The 25274-nt window shown below is 35.0% G+C and overlaps 1 protein-coding gene across 2 annotated transcripts in view; it reads right to left on the reverse strand.

Annotated features, from left to right (window-relative positions):
• Positions 1 to 25274, reverse strand: part of PGR (progesterone receptor) — a 104849-nt gene that overhangs the window by 19955 nt on the left and 59620 nt on the right. The window contains exons 4-5 of one of the 2 annotated variants that reach the window (XM_019450171.2): positions 24701 to 24787; positions 14714 to 15019 (exon numbers count right to left, since the gene is read on the reverse strand). In XM_019450171.2, the coding sequence (XP_019305716.1) occupies positions 14714 to 15019; positions 24701 to 24787 (393 nt within the window). The remainder of the gene's footprint in view (positions 1 to 14713; positions 15020 to 24700; positions 24788 to 25274) is intronic. The other variant, XM_019450172.2, reaches the window with a different exon arrangement.

Raw genomic sequence — 25274 nt, forward strand, 5'->3', positions numbered from 1 at the left:
GTCACTATGTTTTAGCATTTCTGGGAATTCACTGATTGACAGTCATCCATCATTGACACATACAATATTCATTTATTGAGAATCACTTGTCTGTTAGGCACTGTGTTAAAATGGCGGGGTTAGGAAAATGAAAGACCCAACCCTTACCCTTAAAAGAAACTCATAAGTTGACAGGAGAGACAAGCACATACTTATGTGCACCAGGAATTGGGAAGCAGGTCAGGAAAAACTCCCAAAGAGATCATGCTCAAGCAGAGTATAATCAGTTTGTTAAAGAATCTTGAGTCTTTGGACTTTAAAAAAAAACTGGTTTTATTTTGTAAAACCACTGCTTTCAATCGTGCTTTATTTTTATTTAACATCCTTTAATTATGTCTTAGGTAGATTCCATAGTTTATGGTCACTTTTGTTTTTTGGAACTTAATCCAGTCTCACTTTAAACTATCATGTGGTTTAAAAGGTTTAGGGAGAGAAAAAGAGAGAGTGTATCCTTCTCTGGTGTTGGTGGCAGAGGGAAGACAGCAGGGAGAGGGCAAATGCATTGACTTAAGTGGTCAAAACCTTCTTTTCATCTCTTTTCAATTCTTTTTGCCTGCTTTGCAGAAGATCACCAGCCCAGCGCTGATGAACTTAAAGGAGAGGCAAAGAGGTAAATTTGGAGATGGAGGCTGTGGTCAGATATATCTATTAAGGAGCAACAATAGCCTTATTTGTGTTGTGGAGGCATCCTTGGTAGCCATGTGGAAGACATATTCAAGGGAATAAGTCTGGAGTTACAGAAAAAAGTTGGGAGCTATTGCCAAAGGCCAGATGAGAGATGATAAAAGTCTGAGATAAGCCAACGGGTAGGAATACAGAGGAGGGAGTACATCAGGGAAATATTTAAAGGGTAAAATCCAAGAGATTTGGCAACTGATTGTATATAGGTAGGAGAAAGAAGGAGCCTAGTAGATATTTCAGTATTTTTGCAGGAATGGTGGAGGAAAACAGCATTACTGAGACAAAATAGAGAAGAAATAGGCTAGGGACAAAATCTTAAGTTTTGATATGTTGGAGCGACTTTTGAAATGTCTAGATAGCAGTTAAACAAATGAATTAGAAATATAGAGGGGCTTTGGGTGGCTCAGTCAGTTGACCATCTGACTTCAGCTCAGGTCATGATCTTGAGGTTTGTGAGTTTGAGCAAGGTGACAGGCTCTGTGCTGACAGCTTGGAGCATGGAGCCTATTTCAGATTCTGTGTCTCCCTCTGTCTCCGCTCCTCTCTCGCTTGTGCTCTCTCTCAAAAAAAACATTAAAACATTAAAAAAACAAACATTAAAATATTAAAAAAATTAAAAAACTTTAATAATAAACAGTAAAAATTTTAAAAATAAATATGGATAGATGAACTATAAGTATGAACTTGGAAATTCTTTGTTTTTGAGTATGCGGAAACAATGAGAGTAGATGAAATCTTTTATTAAAGGTACATAAAAATCAAGTGTTTTGGTGGGAACATCAACTATTTTCCACAAAGCTACTTTAATAACATCTGTTCTGCCTAAGAATTTGTTGAAATCTACTTACAAATGACGTATTTCAAAAGTAAAACCCAAACAAAACTTGATTCCTTACAGGATAAAACAAATGTATTTCCTGATTCTGTGAATCATCTCAAGGCAGGTAGAAAAGAAGGTTATCTTTTCTCCATACACTCCTGATAGTCCCATCTTCCTGTGAATAGAAGACTGCTATTCCCTTCTATAAAATCTTAGCCTCACACAACCAAAAACAACTCTCATGCAAATTCATAATTAGGAATGCCACAGTAGACATCTGCCTCTTTTTTTGGGGGGTGGTGGTGAGGGGTGTCAACTCTTTAGTATCTAACTTTCTGTCTTCCCTCCCTCTCAGTCTTCCTTTCTTCCTCTAGGTGGATAGAGTTTCCCATTGGTTGTATTTTGGTGAGAGCAAGTGTCCCCAGTGAAACTGGCTAAGAACTCTACTTCCCTGAGCTTGTGATCTGGATTTGACCCACTGAACACATACTACCTAGACTTTGAATAAAAAAAAAAAAGTAAAACAAAGACAAATGTATGGTTAGGCTCTATTCTGGATGGCAGTGGTTGGATGGCAGTGGTACCCAGTGAGGGAAGAATCCAGTGGGGGCATTTGTGATGTTTGTTTTTTTTTTGTTTCTGCAGGGACAGCTTGGTTTCTGCCTATTTTCCAAACTTATTCCAGTTTGTATTCACTGAATTTCTGGGGTCCTTCTAGGAAATTATTTTTTCTTTGTGTTCTGTTTCTGATAGCCAGAAGTGTTTGCTAAAATTAACAGAGTTGGCTTTTTTTTGCTTACATCCTGATTTATTCAGGTGCAGAAAAACTCCCTAAACAACTAACCAAGAAAAATGTGGCATGCAATTTTCATAATTCTTTATTTTCATATGACATACATGTATCTTCAAGTTCATGTCTATATATTATTTCTCTTTCAAAACAATTATGAATCACTTTTAATACAATAGACCTATAGAAACTAAAGAAATGCAAAGAAAGAGTGCTTATAAATAATATTTTATAGGCTTTATGAAAATGGGTAATTCTTTTATGAATTTAAAATCATTTCATAAGAGATTAATAAGTTTTCCTAAATTTTTTGCAAAGCAAAACTCTTTAAAGGGACACATATGTAGATCTTCCTATTGCTGGTCTATCTCCTTAAATTAGGAGTTCTGGAGAGAAGGCTCGAGTTCCAGTTTTGGCTCTACCACTTACTGAATGCCAGCTTGTTTAAGTCAGTTAATATTACTATATCTATATTTCTTCATAAGTAAAATCAAAATGATAAAGAAAGTTAGTTCACAGAGTGGCTATGACACTCAAATGGGATAATTATGCATATTTTGGAGCACTAGTAAGATGCTTATTATTATTCTACCAATGGATCCTGTAATAGAATTGCTGATGGAGAAATGGCTTTAAGAAGACCACCGATCAGTCTGATGGGATATCTCTAATATTAAAACAATAAGATCCAGAAGGCATTTTATATATTAGTAAATATATAAAAATAACTGTATATGTATGTATTCATACTTATTTATTAACATACATAAATTTGCTAATATATTTGTGATATGTTACATATTAATAGATATTTTATTATATATTATACACTTAATATCTATAAATATATACTTATATATTTATTTATATTTTATGGAACCTATGTGATAACATTAAAGGGTAAATATTATTAATAGCAACAAAATTCAAAGCAAAAGCAAGTGTTCTATCTGGAATATACATTTTCCAGAACAACATATTTCATATATGTATTTATTTTTCCAGACTATATATTTTATATATATGTATAATAACATATATATATATAATATATAATATATATATATATATATACAGTCTCATAGAAATTAGGTTCAATTAGTCACATGTATTAAAACATTAACAAATTTTTCACTATCATCTTCAGGAACATATTTTTATTCTTTATTCCTTTCTTAGTTCCATAACTTTTTTAAAAAAGTGTTTAATACTACTTAAATATTTGAGTTACTATGCTACATTTTTTTCACTCTAGGCCTTAGAGATGTTAATCTCTAATTTGAAAATTTTTACATCATAACAGTTAAATAATTTGTTCTTTTTAAAAAACAGATTCCACTTATATTTACAGGTTTATGTCTACTTTATCCTGCCCTTTATTTTGTAGAAGTTGCTTATTTTTCTTATTTTGCATTCTGGGATTACTAAGAAGTAAAAATAAATTACTAAGAAGTAAAAATAAAGGAAGATTTTTAGTAGATTATAATATAAAAGGCAAATCTTGCTGAAATAACTTAAAACTTTTGAAATTACCAATATTTATAGCAGAAAGTGTATTATTTCCATTTAACAGGATGAAAAAGAACTCAGAAAACAGCTTTTTAAAATAGCCACCTTTTAGAGGGCTTACCTGTGATAAATGTACACTGTTAAATTGACTTGAACATGCTTGGTACAGAAGTATAATTCCCCCCCCCCCCATTAACTGTAATATCATTCATTACTTTATACTGAAACAAAGAAGGGAACACTGAGATCAAATTCCCATTGATGATAATGATCAGGTAAAGTCAGTACATTTGCAGTGATGATCAAAATAAGAAACTACACATAGAGAAGTGATGGATGATTCTTAATTGTGTTTAACAAGTAGTAAAGAAAAATACCCTTTCCTTTTAAGTGACTTGACCTGATAGTTTCTGACAAAAGCCCTGTTACAAGCTGTTCAATCTTTAATGATTAAAAAAAAAAACTATGTGGTAATACATGACATGTATGATCTTCTAAATTCTCCTGTGTTACTTCCAGGGTTTTGGTAAAATATATAGATCGTGCTCCTGTAAAAGCTGTCTTGCATTGAAACATTTTATCCACAACAAAGGCAGAGCATTAAACGCCTCAGCACATTCTGACACAAAGTATGAATGAACTTTGAGGAGCATAGAAAAGCTACAGCACTGTAAGTATAATCACCAACAGATATATGATTGTTTTTAATGAATAAGGACTTGATGGCTAATGATTTAAAGTAGCATAGTTCCTTTTATATCAATTCTGTAATTCAAATTTCTATAAATACCCTTTAAGCACCCCTTTGGGATGAAGCTTTATGGTTGCAATTAGGCATAGAGACTAGAAAGACTAATATTTGCAGTCTGGAGACAGAAAAAAAAATGAGAACATAATTATAATTCAGAGTGATAGTAGTATGGTTGATAAAGGCAAGAGTGATGTGGTAGAGCAAACTGGCCTTTGGCTCAGTCTGGGAAGGCTCAGGGAACACTTCAAGTGGCAGATGATTAGAATCCTGAGGGCTAGTTAGAGACCAGCACGGGGGAAATGTGGGAAAAGGGAAGAATCTTCAGGTAGAGAAACAATATGTAAGAAGGCAGGATATTAAACAAAGAGCATTGTGGGAACTTTAGAGTTGCTTGAAGAGGAAGAATGAGAGATAACATTGTAAATTCAGGAGCCAAATCACAAAAGATTCTTGAATGTTAAGGCTAATAAGTTTGGACTTTGTTATGGAAAGAAAAAGGAATGATATAATTGATTATAATTGTTTTTAGAAAGATGATTCTGATGGCAGAAAAGGATTGTTTGGGGGCAGGGTGAAACTGGTAATCGGGTTAGTCAAAGAGCTACAACTGAAATCTAGGAAAAAAGGGCAAGGACCTAAACTGAATCATGACAGTAGCAGTGGATGTAGCATGTATAATGAATCCTATATTTAATAAATAGAGTTGACAAAATTTGATAACTAAATGGATAGGAGGTGAAGGAGAAAAGTGAGCTCAGGATACCCAAGATTCTGTCTGAGGCACCATTTCAAGATACAGGTTTTAGGTTTATGGAGTAGAAGGTCATATTGACTTGGAAATGCATCCATGTGGAAATATATAAATAGTTGAAATAGGTGGTCCAATAGTTCATTACAGGGTCTGGGTTTATAGTATGTATTTAGGAGTCATCAGAATATAGTGTTAGTTGAAGACAAGGCTATGAATGGGCTCATCCAGCCTGTGCAGAATGAGAAACTACTGGAGTAGAAGATGGAACTCAGGAAATGCCAAGTTTATGGTGTGAATGGAAGAACAAATCCACAAAGGAAACAAAATTTGTAAAAAACATATCCACCTCAAGGGAAATGATAAATGCCAAAGTATGAGTATCAGCCAGAAATGGTTATTTCATTAGTGTCTCCAGAGGCATGCAAAACATGGTAATGGCTGAAAGTATTCATTAGATTTGATAAAAAAAAATTTGTTGACATCAACAATATTAATTTCAGTGGAATAGGATGTTAGAAAAATCATTTTTTGAAAGGCTTTATAACAGTATTCTCAAACCTTGACTTTACTCATAGGCTAATCTCATTTCTTTCCCACCACTTGTGGGGGCGGGGAGTAAGTTGATTTATTTATTTTAATTGAGATGAAAGAAAAAATCCTTTGTCACATATGCAATGGCTGTCCCTGACTCAAAGATATTTTGGCATGCTTCAAGGCAGAAAATAAGGCAAAGACTGTTGCAGTCTTCTGATACTGTTAATTGAAAGTAGTCTGGCCAACTGAGATTAAGGAGCAAGATATGTTTTCAAAAATGCAATATTTAAAAATGTTAAAGTATTAGCCCTAATAGATTTTTTCACAAAATAAACAGAAAAATCAGGACAAAATTTCTAAAAAGCCAATATTTTCCCCAAACCCCTCTGTCACATAAAGTCTGCTACAATGTATTGATATATAGGATAAAGAATATTTCAAGGTGAACCTGAATTGGCAATGAGGACTTATTAATTTAATTTCCAAAGCGTACCCTGACTTTCAAGACCCTCCTTGATCAAATCATAACTATGACTCTAAATTTCCTTCTACTACTCTCTCCAACGTAAATTTATTGTCAGTGGCTTCTTAATACTTGGCTGATGAGCCCCCCAGGAGGCCAATACTGTAGTAGTGTTTGAAAACCATATATATAATTGTATTTTCTCAATTAGCAGGTATTAAATGTTATCATTACTATGCTGTGGAGGAAGGTATGATAACATTTTTTTGTGTTATGAATAGAAAAGATTGAGAATAATTCACCAAACATACCTCATGCTTTCCTTATTTTACATCATAAGCCACACTATTCCAAAGTCTCACTTCTTCAAGGTACAATGTAACTGACATCTTGACTCTGAAGCCTTTCTCTAGTCCCTGAAGATAAAAATGTCTTCTGTCTCTCTTTTCTTTATATCTGTATCTTATGTCACTTTCACATACCACTATAGTTGTTTGTGTATCTTATTTATTCCACTGGATTGAAAATTCCTTAACAGAAGGAATATGTCTTGTTCATTAAAAAAATTAACTATAACTAACATACAGTGTTGTATTAGTTTCAGGTGTACAACATAATGATTCAACATTTCTATAAATTACACAGTGCTCATCACTGTAATTACACAGTGCTCATAACTACACTGTTGCAGGTGTAGTCACCACCTGCAACCAAACAATATTTTACATTATTAATGACTTTACTCTCTACAGTATACTTTTCATCTCCATGACTTATTTCATAACTGCAAGTTTGTATCTTTTAGACTCTTGTATCTATTTCATACATCCCCCCCTCACTCCTCTCTGGCAACCACCAATTTGTTCTCTGTATTTAAGTCTTTTTTTTTTTTGGTGTCTTTATTTCTTCCTTTTTTAAAATTCCACATCTAAGTGAAATCATATGTTATGTCTTTCTCTGGCTTAATACCTTTTAGGTACACTAGATAAATGGGCTCATCCAGTCTGTGTAGGATGAGAAACTACTGGAGTAGAAGATGGAACTCAGGAAATGCCAAATTTACGGTGTGAATGGAAGAACAAATCCAAAAAGGAAACAAAATGTGTAAATTGAGAGAAACATGTCCGCCTGAAGGTTTTGTTTCAAATGGTATGATCTCACTTTTTAAATCACTGGTAATATTCCATTATATATTTATACCACATCTTCTTTATCCATTCATTTATTAATAAGCACTTGGGTTGCTTCCATATCTTTTCTATGAATAATGCTGCAGTAAACACAGGGGTGCATGTATCTTTTCAATTAGTGTTTTCATTTTAAGTTTTATTTTAACTCCAGTAGTGTTCAGCTGTACCATACAGTGATTCAACAATTCCATATGTTACTCAGTGCTCATCATGAGAAATGTACTCTTTAGTCCCCATCACCTGTTTCACCCATTCCCCTGCCCACCTCCCTGCTGGTAACCATCAGTTTGTTCTCTATAGTGAAGAGTCTGTTTCTTGGTTTGTGTCTTTTTCCCCCTTTTCTTATTTGTTTTGTTTCTTAACTTCCACATATGAGTGAGATCATATCGTAATTTGTCTTTCTCTGACTGACTTATTTCACTTAGCATAATACTAACTCCATCTGTGTTGTTGCAAATAGCAAGATTTCATTCTTTTTTATGGCTGAATAGTATTTCTGTGTGTGTGTGTGCGTGTGTGTGTGTGTGTGTGTGAGAGAGAGAGAGAGAGAGAGAGAGAGAACTGTATCTTCTTTATCCATTCATCTGTTAATGGACACTTGGACTACTTCTATAATTTGGCTATTATAAATAGTGCTGCAATAAACATATATCCTTTTGAATTGATGTCTTGTATTTTTTGGATAAATGTCCAGAATTTCGATGACTGGATCATATGATATTTCCAACTTTTTGAGGAACTTCCATAAATTGGTGTAATTGCACAAATTTACATGCCCACCAACAGTGCACAAGGGTTCCTTTTTCTCTGTATCTTTGCCAATATTTGTTATTTATTATCTTTTTCATTCTGGCCATTCTGACAGGTGCGAGGTGATATCTCATTGTGGTTTTGATTTACATTTCCTCAAAGATGAGTGATGTTGAGCATCTTTTCATGTGTCTATTGGCTATCTATATGTCTTCTTTGGAGAAATGCCTATTCATGTCTTTTGTCCATTTTTAAATTAGGCTTTTTTTTTTTGGTGTTGAGTTGCATAAGTTCTTTATACACTTTGGATACTAAAACTTTATTAGATATGCCATTTGCAAATATCTTCTCCCATTCAGCAGACTTTTAGTTTTGTTAGTTGTTTCTTTTGCACTGCAGAAGCTTTTTATTTTGAGGTAGTCCCAATAGTTTATTTTTGCTTTTGTTTCCCATGCCTCAGGAGACATATCTAGGAAGATGATGTTACAGCTCCTCTCAGAGAAATTACTGCCTGTGCTCTCTTCTAGGATTTTTATGGTTTCGGGTCTACATTTAGGTCTTTCCTCCATTTTGAATTTATTTTTGTGTATAGTATGAAAACTGATCTAGTTTCTTTCTTTTGCGTGTTGCTATCCAGTTTTCCCAATCCATTTGTTGAAAAGAGTGTCTTTTTCCCATTGGAAATTCTTTCCCCTTTGTTGAAGATTAATTGGCCATATAGTTGTGGGTTTACTTCTGGGTTTTCTATTCTGCTCCTTTGATCTATAGGTCTGATTCTATGGCAGTACCACACTGTTTAGATTGCTACAACTTCGTAGTATTTCTTGAAGTCTGGGATTGTGACCTTCGGCCTTGTTCTTTTTCAAGATTGCTTTGGCTCTTTGGGTTCTTGTGGCTCCGTACAAATTTTAGGATTGTTTGTTCAAGTGCTGTGGAAAATGCTGTTGGTATTTTAATTTATTTATTTATTTATTTTTTAAATTTTTTTTTCAACGTTTTTTATTTATTTTTGGGACAGAGAGAGACAGAGCATGAACGGGGGAGGGGCAGAGAGAGAGGGAGACACAATCGGAAACAGGCTCCAGGCTCCGAGCCATCAGCCCAGAGCCTGACGCGGGGCTCGAACTCACGGACCGCGAGATCGTGACCTGGCTGAAGTCGGACGCTTAACTGACTGCACCACCCAGGCGCCCCTTTATTTTATTTATTTATTTTTTAAATGTTTATTTACTTTTGAGACAGAGACAGAGCATGAGCAGGGAAGGGGCAGAGAGAGAGGGAGACACAGAATGTGAAGAAGGCTCCAGGCTCCGAGCTGTCAGCACAGAGCCCAATGCGGGGCTCGAACTCACGAACCGTGAGATCATGACCTGAGCCGAAGTCGGACGCTCAACCCACTGAGCCACCCAGGTGCCCCGTTGTTGGTATTTTAATAGGGATTGAATTAAATCTGAATATTGCTTTGTGTAATATGGACATTTTAACAATATCAGCTCTTCCAATCCTTGATCATGGAATATCTTTCCATTTGTTTGTGTTGTCTTCAATTTCCCTCACTGATATTTTATAGATTTCAGAGTACAGGTCTTTCATATTACTTGGTTAAGTTTACTCAGATATTTTATTGTTTTTGATGCAGTTGTAAATGGTTATGTTTTCTTAATTTCTCTTTCTGCTATTTCATTATAAGTGTATAGAAATACAACTGATTTCCCTTGTATGTAACTGTTTTGTCTTGTTGCTTTAAAATTTTTCCTTTCTCATTACTTTTTGCCACTTTAATTATTATCTACCTTGGTGTGGACCTCCATGTGTTCATCTTCTTAGGGGCTCTCTATGCTTCCTGGACTTGAATGCTATTTCCTTGTCTGGGAAGGAAGTTTTCAGCTTTTAATTCTTCAAATAAGTTTCTTTCCTCTTTTCTCTATTTTCTCCTTCTGTACCCCCTATAACATGAATGTTATTATACTTAATGATGTTACTGAGTTCCCTTAACCATGCTTTAATTTTTATGATTCAGTTTTTCTTTTTTAAGTTCATCTTGTTTGCTTTCCATTACTCTGTCATCCAGATGCTGATTTGTTCAGCATTCTCTAATCTGCTGTTAGTTCTCCTGTATACTTTTATTTCAGTAATTGTATTATTCATTTCTGACTGTTTTTTTGTTTATTTTATAATTCTTTGTTGAAGGTCTCATTGAGATCCACCACTATTTTTTTAAGTCCAGTGAATATCTTTATGACCATTACTTTGAATTATTTATCAGGCATATTATTTCTATTTCATTTAGATCTTTTACTATGATTTTGTCCAGTTCTTTCATTTGGGACATAGTCTTCTGCCCCATTTTGGCTAACTCTGTTTGTTTATAGGTAGATGGACAGCTATGTTTCCTGGTATTAAAAGTAGTGGTCTTGTGAAGAAGAGGTTTTGTGGTGCCTGGTAGTCAATGTCCCCTGTTCACCAGAACCATGTGCTCCCGGGGTGTCTCCTGGATATTGGCTGTGTGAGCACTGTTGTTGTGGCTAATCCACTAGCTGACTGAACTTTCAGTCCAGTTAGCTGCAATGACTGGCTTTACCTGCTGTGGTTTCACAGGACAGGGTTTGGTCCCTGTGCTTTTGTAAGGCATATCTGAGATAATCATGGGTTTCTCGACAGTTGGTGTTGGCAGTCAGGCTAGCTGTCAGTACTCTGTTTTCTGCAACTATGTACACACCAATTGGCAGAGTACTCTCCTTACGTGGCCCCCTGAGTAGCTTTTGTTGGTAGTTGGGGCTGGCAGTCAGATCAAATTTTCCATCCAGGATGGCTGTCACAGCAACAGGCACAGTAAACAGGGGGCTCTCTTTGAGTGGCCAGCTAAAATGCTCAGCTACTGGAAGTGCCCATGTGCTGGTGTTGAGGGTTATTCCCTGCTATCCCCAGGGCAGGAGTGACTTAGGAATGGCATTGGTCCCTGCTGGGCTGTTTGCACAGTATATAAGGGCAGGAGCTCCTTTTGAGGAATGCCTGCTGAAGTGGAAGAGATGAAGTGGGTTTGCATGGAAACGTGACTTGGGGTGCATGGTGCTGGCAAGATAGCAGGTGTTCCTGCTGATATCCACAAGTGTCCAGCTAGGTTGGGGGAGGGGAAGAGAAATGATGTCTGCCAACACTTTTGTTCCTGAGGAAATTTCCTATTGATGCATGTCCCTCCAGCCCATGTTCTAAGATTAGTCAATAACTCTCCATGTATATTCCAGGCACTATTCAAACTGCGCTATATGTTGTGTTGAGTCAGTAGGGTTACTTACTATGCTAGCTCTTTAAGTAGAGGAGGTCCCAGTTTCCTATGCCCCTTTGGTCTCCCTGAAGCTAAGTCCACTGGTTTTCAATGTACCCAGAGTTAGGCCCTCCAGATTTTCAAAGCTTGCCAAGTTAAGCTCCGTTGGTTTTCAAAGTCAGATGTTAGGAGGACTTGTCTTCCCAGTGCACATCCCCAGTGCTGCAGGTGCCTGGTGTAGGGTCTGATCCTGTTGCTTCACCATGCTACGGTGTCCCTTCCATTTGTGGTTAGTCTTACGGGCCTTTGGTTCCCAACCATGTCCCTGCCCCTTTTCTTCTTTTCAATGTGGTCTCCTCTCCATGATTAATTGTGGAAGGTTTGTTCTGCCAACATTCACATCATTTTCAGAGTTAGTTTCACAGATACAGCTGTTATTTCAGCGTGTCTCTGGGACGAGGTGAGCTCAAGATTCTCCTATTCTTCTATCCTCCTGACCTCTGTCTTGTTCATTTTTCTAAAATTTGCAAATATTGTGTTGCTTCAAGTTCCAAATAAGAAAATATTACCCACTGATGTTACGGCTAAATGTCAATGTAAAATCATTCACATAACTGATACAATATGTCAGATGTAATATATCTTAAGAGATATTTTAAATGTGTTACCATGAAGCTAAAGCATCTTGCAAGTCTCCATTACATAGGAGCAATGATATCTCTGACATATGAGAGAGATGTTGGATAGGATGCAATTACCTTCATGGGTCCAAGAAAATAGAAGAGCACAAATAAAGAAAAAATGAGGAAGCCCTGACCAGGCAACAAGCATTCTCTCAGGGACCTGTAGATATACACCATGGAGCCCTTAGGCATACTGTTACTTTTGTTGTTGTTGTTGTTGTTGTTTTACATTTGATCTTAATCTGACTTCCAAAATACTCTTTCCTATTGTGAAAGAATCACCTGATCTGCCAACATGTTTTACTAGCAGCATCATTCTTGCACTGTAAATAAGTAAACTGACATCCTGACTTATTAACAGACCTCATTTAACCAAGTTAACATGTGAGTGAATGGATAAAATAAGTTTCTCTCATGAAAAATTGATCACCAAATGCTAGGATATGTTGCATCCAAATGTGTTCACACTATGAGCTCAGACTTTTGGCTTTTCTTTCTAACATTACTGTTTAATTGTTACATCATGCATACAGCATGCTATAGACACTTACTGAGTGAATCAAATGAATAAAAACTATTCTGGCTAAAAGTCAACTGAAAGGTATTGAGTAGCTAATGATACCAGATTACTTTATATACGTGAGTCCTTTCAAAAAGATCAATATATATGGTTCACTGACCATTTTCATCATTCATACACTATGTAGACCATGCAAATATAGTTTAAAAGAGCACAGGCCACACAATCATTTGCTAATCGAAATTATCAAAATAGATTATCAAATAAGCTTCCCTTATTGTTACAGGTAATAGAAACAGTACCTGTAATACTGGTAGATGCCATCATTCTTTTTTACTTACACACAAATTACATTTTGGAATTATTAAAAAAGTTGCCACTAAATTCAGTGTAAAAATTTTCTCTCACTGTTTTTGGAAATGTGAGGATGAAATAGCTTCACAGAGAAGTGTTTCAACTTAAAATGTACACTAGCTTTTACCCAAAGTGAATAAATTATCTTTTAAGCTATAACTGGTTATTTTCTAAATTTGCCAATTGATAGTAGAATGTTTTTAAATAGTAAAGAACCTCCAAAATGCAAAAAATACAAACTGTATCAATCAAAATCAAAGAAATCACTTTTCCAAATAATATAAAAACTAAGAAAAGTTAAACACATATTACTCATATTTTTAAACAGAAGTTCAATGCTATTGCAATAATTTAATAGAGATCTATCAAATTTGATAACCACTTTACAGCAAGTTTTAAAAATTCAGAAGTTTTCTAACAGAAAAAAATTACCTGTCCAAGACTTTCAGTAACAATGGAGCTAATAAGAACCTGGTTATTTGGAATTTTCTATAAAATTACTTTATCTCCATTAGAATAGTGAATTTTATTAATTTTTATCAAAGTGTATTTTTTAAAAGATTCAACAAACAGGAACCTATATTTCTTTCTGTTTCACATAACCTTGGATTTTCAATAACAAGTATTTCAAACATTTCAGGTAAAATAATAACAGAAATATATTAAGGCAAATTGAGAAAAAAATTATTTAAAAAAGGCTGTTGAATTTACTTGTAGACCAAAATGGCATATGTTCAATTCTTGATTAGATACTGGTAAAATAAACTGGTCTAAAAAAGCATAAGGATATTTTTGGTGTGAAGAGATTGTAATTTAAAAAACTGCTTTATTTTTACTTATGGGATTAATGCTTCCACAAGTAATGGCTACCCATGTGTTCTCCTGGCTCTGCAGTCTCAGATTTAGCCAAGTGAAAAATGCATCCTTGTAATTCCTTCAACCTCTAGGCTCATATGGAGCTGTGCTAAGGAAGCAAACTAGTTATTAAATAAAGTGACTTAAATCCCTTCATGATGGTACAACCCAAATTCTGTTATCTGCTTTGTCTGAGTATAAATTAGAGAAAATAGTGACTGGAAGAAATTCATTTCTCTATGTCCAAATTATTTACATATGTTTATCAGTTATGTTTCTTAATTAACTTTAAGCACCCCACTGTACTCTGAATACTGTTTTGACATATTATATGAATAGAAACATCCAGTTTTATTTTCAACCATTTGAAGTTTGTTAAATTTGGTTAAATTAGCACTTAGAATGGAAGACACACTTTTAAGAAGATGTTCAATTTGTCTTTCTCTGAACTACTATAACATCTGTGCTTTAACATACAAACTTATGCTCTTCCTTAATTGTTTCAATCACGTAATTCTTGAATCATCAAGACTCAAAGTATTATCTATGACTATTGTATTTCCATAGCACACAGTAGGGTCCTAGACAAGCAACATATTATTTAGGATCCTAGATAAGTATTTCACACTGCTGAAATGCATACTATAACATGCTGTTTAGACAATACTTAATTTACTGAACAGGCCTTAACAGTTTTCCTAGTACAACAAATATGGTAAAATTTCCATTTCATGCTATTATATACAAATTATTATTACCTGGCAATGATTTAGACCACTTGACTACTGAAAGAAGTTGTCTCTCGCCTAGTTGATTAAGACTTGTCAGCAAAGAACTGGAGGTATCAGGTTTGGTGTTGTCATGTCCTGCATAGATCACATCTGGTTCAATGCTCATTAGCAGGTTAATCAATGGGGGGATCAACTGTATGTCTTGATTTGGTGAAAAAGCGATTCTCTGGCTTAGGGCTTGGCTTTCATTTGGAATGCCCACAGGCTGTGGGAGAGCAACGGCATCCAATGCTCTCATAACTCTGACTTTATTGAACTTTTTAAACTTTCGACCTACACAAAAGAAAAAAAGAAAAGATCATATAAATATATATCATCCAAATCTTTCAGCAGACTGTTATTTTTCTTAACAGAAATTAGAATTATAATTCTATAATTAGAATTATAGTTTAGGAGGTTTTAGCATCAATCTAATAAGATGAAATTGAATAAATAAAATGTTAGGTCTCAGATTTGGATTAAATAATTAATTACACCAGGGCCACCTGGGTGGCTCAGTCAAGCATCCGACCCCTCGTTTTGGATCAGGTCATGATCTCATGGTTTGTGGATTTGAGCCCTGTGTTGGGTGTGTGTTGACAGCATGAGGCCTGCTTGGGACTCTCTCTTCCTCTCTCTCTGCCCCTACTCCACTTGCATGCTCTCTTTCTCACACACCCTCAAAATAAATAAACTTAAAAAAATAATTACACTGCCATTTGGCAGGTTGGTGTGGTGTGAGATATTTACACCAGTATCCAATGGAGGATTATGAAGTTTTGCAGCAACATGAAAAGACAAATGGCTTTTAGTAAAGACTAAGCTCAGTATTGGTAAATATTCTGACAGGATTGCCTTCCAAAAGCTAATGCTACAGCCTACATTACTTAAAACATAATTTTCAGTAAATACCGAATCTTGTTTTGGGTTTCATTCCTTTAGGAATGTGTTGAGAGTAATATAAGATGATGGATGGGTTAGGAGGATCCTGGACTCACTTTGTCCTCCAGATATACCAAGATAACAGCTATATTTATTCAACTAACACTGAAAATGATCTGAAGACTGGCAGAACAGAACTTCCACAGTTGTTCGTGGAGAGGAGGGCACATTGAAAAGTGTAGGAGGGGGGCACCTGGGTGGCTCAGTCGGTTAAGTGTCATGACTTCGGCTCAGGTCATGATCTCCTGGTCCGTGAGTTCAAGCCCCGCATTGGGATCTGTGCTGACAGCTCAGAGCCTGGAGCCTGCTTCAGATTCTGTGTTTTCCTCTCTCTCTAACCCTCCCCCATTCATGCTCTGTCTCTCTCTATATCAAAAATAAATAAACATTAAAAAAAATTAAAAAAATAAAAGAAAAGTGTAGGAGGAGTGGAAACACAGCTGGTTACTAAATATTTCGTGGTATTGACACAAATGGGAGGGACATCACAAGCATGGAAAAGCAAGAGGATCTGACCCCACACTAGGCACCACCTGCATTGGGCACCTGTGCCAGGAAGATGAGTCCATATAACATTGGGCTTTCAATATCAGCATGGTTTAACATGAAGAGCTTTAAAAATCAGTGGGCTTAAAGCCCATCCTTGTGGGAACTAGTGCAAATATTCTCCATCTACCTTGTTAAAACTGTGTACTCAACTGCTGAGTTTCCCTGTAGAGACTCACTCCACCTAACCCCACCTGCCTCAGTAGGCATCCATCAATCCATCTGGCTCTGGGAAGCAGAAGGAAGATAACTTCATATACCAGCATGTCCACAGTCCTAGCAGCCCAGCCTCTTGGCTACCTGCACAGGAAACAAGCCTTACCCCTCATATACCTGAAACTGTGTCAGAGTGGCTAATTGTAGACATTTGGTCTGACTGCTGGCTCCATCCACTAATAAGCCCATTATGACCTCAGACAAGACCATCAAAGATCGAAGACCGAACCCTGTCCAGTGTGCCCACAGCAGGTCATTGCAGCTGGTTGGGCTGAAAGTAACTGCAAATCATCCACAACAGTAGGGTATACACAGCTCTTACAGGGGCATCCCTGGAGCACTTGGTTTTGGTGACCAGGATGGTTTATACTATAGGGTACCACAGGACCTCTTCTTCACAAGGCCATTACTTAATACCAGAAAACATACGTGACCTACCTAATACACATAAACAAACACAGAGAGGAAAAATTACGACATAGAGAAATATCTTCCAAATGAAGGAACAAGACAAAAGCACAGCAAAACATCTAAATGAAATGAAAATAACCAATATGTCTGATAAATAATTCAATTATTGGCCACAAACATACTCACTGGACTTGAGAAGAGTGTAGATGATTTGTTAGATCTTCAACAAAGAGATGGAAAATACAAAAAGAAATAGTCATAAATAAAGAATTCATAACTGAAATAAAAAATACACTAGAGGAAATCAACAACAGATTGGAGGATGCAGAATAACACATCAGAGATCTGGAAGACAGTGTAATGGAAAGCAACCAGGCTTAACAAGAAAGGGAAAAAGGAATAAAAAATGAGAAGAGGTTAAGGAAACTCAGTGGCATTATCAGGAGTGATAATATTTGCATTATAATAATCACTAAAGGAAATGAGAGAATAAAAAGGGCAGAAAAGTTACTTCAATAAATAATAGCTGAAAATCACCTTAATCTGAGCAAAAAAATACATCCAAGTCCAGGAAAACAGAGATCCCCTAACAAGATAAACCTAAAGAAGTCCACACCAAGATAGGTAATTATAATGGTAAAAAATTAATGGTAAAGCAAAATTTTAAAAGCAGAAACAGAAAACAGTTGCATGTGAGGGAAACTCCATAAGGCTATAAGTTGATTTTCAAATAGAAACTTTGCAAGACAGAAGGGAATGACGTGATGTATTCAAAGTAGTGAAAGAAAAAGACCTACTATCAAGAATATTCTACTGGTAGATTATAATTCAGAATTGAAGGAGAGATAAAGTGTTTCACAGACAAACATAAGTCAAAGGAGTTCATCACACAAAACTAACCTTATAAGAAATGCTGAAGGAAATTTTTTGAGTGGAAAGAGGGAAAAACATGTATCATGCAAAAGGAGTCAGAAAAAAAAGGACAGCAATATTTATATCAGACAAAATAGACTTCAAAACAAAAAGGACACTACATTTCAATAAAGGAATCCATTCAGTGAGAAGATACAAAAACTGTAAATATCTATTCACCCAACATAGAAGCACCTAAATATATAAAGCAAATATTAGCAGACTCGAAGAGATTAACAGCAATACAATAACATTAGGGGACATAGTATCCCCTTTACATCAATGGATAGATCATTCAGGCATAAAATTAACACAGAAATAGTGATTCTGAATGACACACAGCCCAGATGGACCTAATAGATATACACAGAACAGTCCACCCAAACACAGCAGAATACACATACTTTTCACATACACATGGAATATTCTCCAGAAGAGATCACATGTTAGACCACAAAACAATTCTCAATAAATTTGAAAAGACTGAAATATCAAGTGTCTTTTATGACCACAATAATATAGAACTAGAAATCAGTAACAAGATAAAACTGGAAAGAACACAAACACATGGAGGCTAAACAATTTATAGGGCAACCAAAAAATCACAGAGGAAATAAAAACAATACATGGAGAGAAATGAAAATGAAAACAGAATGACCCAAAATCTTTGGGATGCATGTAAAGCAGTTCTAAGAGGAAAGTTTATAGCAATACAGGCTTACCTCAAGAAACAAGAAAAATTACAAGTAAACAACACAACCTTACAATTGAAGGAACTAGAAAAAGAAGAACAAACAGATCCCTACGCTAGTAGAAGGAAAGAAATAATAAAGATTGTAGCAGAATAAAAAAAAATCAGACTAAAAAACAAAACAAACAAGAGTAAAGATCAATGAAACTAAGAGCTTATTTTTAGAAAAGTAAACAAAATTTATAAAACTTTATCCAGAATCATCAAGGAAAAAGAGAGAGTATTTAAATAAATAGAAGCAGAAATAAAAGAGGAGAAATAACAATTGACACCAGGGAAATACAACAGAGTATAAGACTGCTACAAAAAATTATATGCTAACAAATTGTACAACCTAGTAGAAATCGATAAATATCTGGAAACATAAACAATCTCCCAAACTGAATCAGGAAGAAAAGGAAAGTAAAACAGACATTACTAGCAATGAAACTGAATAAGTGATCTAAAAAGCTCCTAACAAACAAAAGTCCAGGACCTGATGGCCAATGAATTCTATGAAACATTTAAAGAAAATTGAATACCTATTATTTTCAAATTATTCCAAAAAATTAAAGAGGGAGAAAAACTTACAAATTCATTCAATGAGGCCAGCATTAATCTGATACCAAAACCAAAAGAGGTACTACAAGGAAAGAAAACTAAGGGCTATGAACATAGATGCAAAAATTCTCAACAAAATATTAGCAAGCAGAATTCAAGGATACATTAAAAATTATTCACCACAATCAAGTGAGATTTATTCCAGGGATACAAGGGTGGTTCAATATTCACAAATCAATCAAAGTGATTAACTTCAAATAACCAAGGATAAAAACTGTATAATGACCTCAGTGGGTACAGGAAAAGCATCTGACAAAATATATAGCATATATTCATGTTAAAAACACTTTCAAAAAAGTGGATTTAGAAAGAATGTACTTCAATATAATAAAGGTCATATATGAAAAACCCACAGCTAACATCATACCCATGAAAAACACAGAACATTTCCTCTATGATCAGGATCAAGACGAGGATGTCCTGTCTCATCAGTGTTATTCAACACAGTACTGGAAATCCTAGCAACAGCAATCAGACAAGAAAAAGAAGCAAAAGTCATCTAAATGGGTAAGGAAGAAGTAAGACTGTCACAAATTTAGATGACATGATACTATTTATAGGAAACCCTCAGGATTCCACTAAAAACTATTAGAAGTAATAAATTAATTCAGTAAAGTTTTAGAATTCATAATTAACATACAGGAATCTGTTACATTTGTATATACTGGTAATGAAGTAGCAGGAAGAGAAATGTAGAAAACAATTCCATTTACAATCATATCAAAAAGAATGAAATACCTAGGAAAAAATTTAATGAAACAGATGAAAGACCTGAACTCTGAAATTATACAGCATTGTTCAAAGAAAATGATGGCAAAAACAAATAGAAACATAATGCTTATGGATTTGAAGAATTAATATTGTTAAAATGTCCAAACAACCTAAAACAACTTACAGATTTGATGCAATCTCTACCAAAATAGCAATAGTATTTTTCACAGAACTAGAACAAATAATCTTATAATTTGTATGGAAACACAAAATGCCCTGAATAGTCAAAGAAATGTTGACAAAGAACAAAGCTAGAGATATATCAATTCCAGATTTCAGGATATACTACAAAGCTAGCCTAATGAAAATATTATGGTACTGGCACATAAATAAACTACACTCATCAATGAAACACAGTAGAGTACAGAAATAAAGCCACACCCATAGTCAATTAATCTACCACATAGGAGGTAAAAATATACAATGGGGAAAATACAGTCTCTTCAATAAACAGTGCTGGGAAAACTGGACAGCTACATGCAAAGGAACTGGACCACTTACACCATATACAAAAATAAACTCAAAATGGATTAAAGACCTAAATGTGAGACATGAAACCACAAAATTGCTATAATAAACTATAGACAGTAATCTTATTTAATAAATACAATTTATTTTTTTTTCTAATTCCAAAGTAATATGTGGCTTTCACAGACATTTTAGAGAATCCCAAAGAATTTTTAAAGTAAAATTTTATTTCTTTATTATTATTTTTAAAAATTTAAATCCAAGTTAGTTAACATAGTGTAATAATGGTTTCAGGAGTAGAATTTAGTGATTCATTATTTTATATATATCACCCAGTGCTCATCCCAGCAAGTGCCTTCTTTAATGTCCGTCACCCATTTAGCCCATCCCCCCACTTCAAGCCCCTCCAGCAGCCCTCAGTTTATTCTTTGTATTTAAGAGTCTTTTATGGTTTGCCTCCCTCTGTTTTTATATTATTTTTCCTTTCCTACACCAATGTTCCTCTGTTTTATTTCTTGAATTCCACATATGAGTGAAATCATGATGTCTTTATCTGACTTATTTCCCTTAACATAATACATTCTAGTTCCATCCATGCAGTTACAAATGACAAGATGTTATTCCTTTTGATCACGAAGTAATATTCCATTGTATATATTTTCCACATCTTCTTGATCCATTCAACAGTCAATGGACATTTGGGCTCTTTCCATAATTTGGCTATTGTTGATAGTGCTGCTGTGAACATTGGGGTGCACATTCCCCTTTCAATCAGCACTTTTGCATCCTTTGTACAAATACCTAGTAGTGCACATGGTGGGTCATATGGTAGCTGTATTTTCAGTTTTTTGATGAACCTCCATACTGTTTCCCAGAGTGGCTGCACCAGTTTGCATTCCAAAATCAGTGTAAGAGGGTTCCCCCTTCACATCCTTGCCAACACCTGTTGTTTCTTGTGTTGTTAATTTTAGCCATTCTGACAAGTGTGAGGTGGTATCTCATCATGGTTTTGATTTGTATTTCCCTGCTGATGAGTGATGTTGACTATCTTTTCATGTGTCTATTAGCCATATGGATGTCTCCTTTGGAAAAATGTCTATGTTCATGTCTTCTGCCCATTACTTCACTGGATTATTTCTTTTTTGGGTGTTGAGTTTGATAAGTTCTTCACAGATTTTGGATACTAACCCTTTACCAGATATGTCATTTGCAAATATCTTCTCCCATTACATAGGCTGCCTTTTAGTTTTACTGATTGTTTCCTTTGCTGTTCAGAAGATTTTTATCTTGATGTGGTCCCAATAGTTCATTTTTGCTTTTGTTTCCCTTGCCTCCAGAGACATGTCTAGTAAGAAGTTGCTGCGGCCGAGGTCAAAGAGGTTGCTGCCTCTTTCCTCCTCCAGGATTTTGATTGTTTCCTGTCTTAGTTTGGTCTTTCAGCCATTTTGAATTTATTTTTATGTATGGTGTAAGAAAGTGGTCCAGTTTCATTCTTCTGCATGTCACCCTCCAGTTTTCTCAACACCATTTGCCTCAAGAAACTGTCTTTTTTCCACTGTATATTCTTTCCTGCTTCATGAATATTAGTTGGTCATACATTTGTGGGTCCAGTTGTGGGTTCTCTATTTTGTTCCATTGATCTATGTGTCTGGCTTTGTGCCAGTACCATACTGTTTTGATGATTACAGCTTTGTAATACAGTTTGAAGTCTGGAATTGTGATGCCTCCAGCTTTGCTTTTTTTTTTTTTTTTCAACATTACTTTGGCTATACAGGGTCCTCTGTTGTTCCATACACATTTTAGGATTGTTTGTTCTAGCTCTGTGAAGAATGCTGGTGTTATTTTGATAGGGATTGCATTGAATGTGTAGATTGCTTTGGGTAGTATTGACATTTTAACAATATTTGTTCTTCTCAACCATAAGCATGGAATGTTTTTCCATTTATTTGTGTCTTCTTCAATTTCTTTCATAAGCTTTCTATAGTGTTCCATGTACAGATCTTTTACCTCTTTGGTTAGGTTTATTCCTAGGTATCTTATGGATTTTGGTGAAATTGTAAATGGGATCAATGAATTGATTTCTTTTGGCTGCCTCATTATTGGTGCCTAGAAATGCAACCTACTTCTGTACTTTGATTTTATATCCTGCACCTTTGCTGAATTCATGAATCAGTTCTAGCAGTTTGTGTGTGTGTGTGGTGTGTGGAGTCTTTTGGGTATTCCACACAAAGGATCACATGTTGTCTGTGAAGAGTGAATGTTTGACTTCTTCCCTGCCTATTTGTATGCCTTTTATTTCTTTTTGTTGTCTTATTGCTAAGGCTAGGACTTCCAAGTACTATGTTGAACAATACTGTTGAGAGTGGACATACCTCTCGTGTCCCTGACCTTAGGGGAAAAGCTCTCAGTTTTCTCCCATTGAGGTTGATTAGCTATGGGCCTTTCATATATGGCCTTTATGATGTTGAGGTATGTTCCTTCTATCCCTACTTTTTGAGGGTTTTTATCAAGAAAGAATGCTGTGTTTTTAGACAGTAATCACTTGGTCATCAGCCTTAGCATCATATTTAGATATATCCCCTAAAGCAATGGAAAAAAATGAAATTAAACTATTGGGACTACATTAAAATAAAAAAGCTTTTGCACAGTGAAGGAAACTCAACAAACCAAAAAGGCAACCTACTGAGTGGTAGAAGATATTAGAAAATGATATAATCTAGTAAAGGGTTAATATCTAAAAAAAAAAAAAAGACCATATACAACTCAGCAAAAGAAATAAACAATCTGATTTAAAAATGGGCAGAGAATCTGAACAGGGAGTTTTTTCAAAGATATACAAATGGCCAACAGAATCATGAAAAGGTGCTTAACATCACTAATCATTAGGGAAAAGCAAATCAAAACCACAAGAAAATGTAATATTACACCTTACACCAGAATAGCTAGAATAAAAAAGACAAGAAGTAAGTGTTAGTGAGGATGTGGAGAAAAGGAAACCCTCATGCATTGTTGGTAGAAATGTAAACTGGTGCAACCATTATGGAAAACAGTATGGAGGGTACTCAAACAATTAGAAACACCATATGATCCAGTAATTCCACTATTGGATATTTACCCAAAGGAAATGAAAACACTAATTTGGAAAGATATATGCACCCCTGTATATATTGAAGCATTATTAATGATAGCCAAGATATGGAAACAAACCAAGTATTCAGTGATAAATGAATGGATAAAGATGTGTGACACACTACACACACACACACACACACACGATGGAATAGTACTCAGCCATAAGAAATAATGAGATTTTGCCATTTATGACAACATGGATGGACCTAAAGGATTTGTGCTAAGTGAAAGACTTGTATGATTTCACTTATATGTGAAATCTAACAACAAAAAATAATGAATAAACAAACAAAAAGCAGAAAAAGACCCATAAAAATACACAAATGAAACTGATGGTTGCCAGAGGGAAGGTGGATGGGGGGATGCGAAAAATGGAAGGAGGAGAGTGGGAAACACAGGGTTGTACTTTTGGAATGAATATTTCACCAGGATAAAAGTTATAGCATATTTATCATAATCAGTAGTATTGTAACAACACTGTTTGGTGATAGATGTAGCTACACTTGTGAACATAGTATAACATAATGTGGAATCACTATGTTGTACACCTGAAACTAATGTAACATTGTGTGTCTACTATACTTCAATTAAAAAAAAAAGAATGCAAGAGGTGGGTTGGGGCATGGGCTACATAGGTAGGTATAAACATCCAGTTATAAGATAATTAAGTCACACACATTAAAAGTACAGCATAGGGTATTTTGTAAATAATATTGTAATAACTTTCTATGGTGAGAGATGGTGACTACACTTATTGTTATGAGAAGTAAGTAGTGTGTAGAATTGTTGAATCACTATGATGCACACCTGAAACTAATATAACATACACAGCTATACTTCAAAAACAAAAATGAAAAAAAAATCTATAGAACTTCATATAATTGTACCTCTAGCTTTTCGTTGAGAAAATAATGGCAAAAAGTAATCAGAATTAAATAACAACATAGAATGCCTTTGTATTAATTACAAAACTATTTATGTACTTTGAAAAATAATAGCATCTGCAGGTTTGGGTAAGCTAAATAGACAATAGTGGTATAGGTACAGTAACGACCTTCCACTGTACCATTTTTCCCAACTACTGTGTCTATCTTTAGGAGATGATATGTCTGGGAGCTTTCATTGTTTTCCTGGAGGGAGAGAAGACCTGGGATCAGATACTAGGGAGTAGACATGGGAACATAAGAAAAGACAGAAAGAATGACTTAATAGGATCTCTTACTCACCCTGATGAATTTTATTCTGAGGGATGGAATGTGCAAAAGTTTCACAGGTGCACTGTATGTAATAGCCTTCAAAGTGGATACAAATGTCTATCAAAATGAGAATAGGTTAATGATAGTCATAGGATGTAATAATATAGTTCAGTAAAAATGAATAAACCAGAATAATACACATCAGAATAAAGAACTTCACTAATGTTAGGCAAATAATTCAAGTTACAGAAATATATATGCCATATGATATTATTTCTATAAAGTGGGGGAGAAAATCTTCAAAACTAAGGAATATATTGTTGATGGAAATATATATTCAGAAAATTTATAAAATGATACAAGGGAATGATAAACTCAATATTCAAGATAGAGGTTTCCTGGGAAAATGATAGCTTACATGTAGCCTAGTAGTAAAAATTCTGAACTGTTTTACAAAAAATTGTAGGGAGTTGAGAGGGCAGAGAAAAAGGTTCTGAACTTATTTAGCATGCATTATTTAAAAAGGTTGGTAAAATGTTATAGGCATACTTATTAATTTTGATACAATTAAAGGGGAATATAGATTTAATTATGACTCATCAGA

The sequence above is a fragment of the Panthera pardus genome, unplaced genomic scaffold (assembly GCF_024362965.1).
Source record: "Panthera pardus isolate Hobbes unplaced genomic scaffold, ASM2436296v1 HiC_scaffold_12, whole genome shotgun sequence".
Lineage (NCBI taxonomy): Eukaryota > Metazoa > Chordata > Mammalia > Carnivora > Felidae > Panthera > Panthera pardus.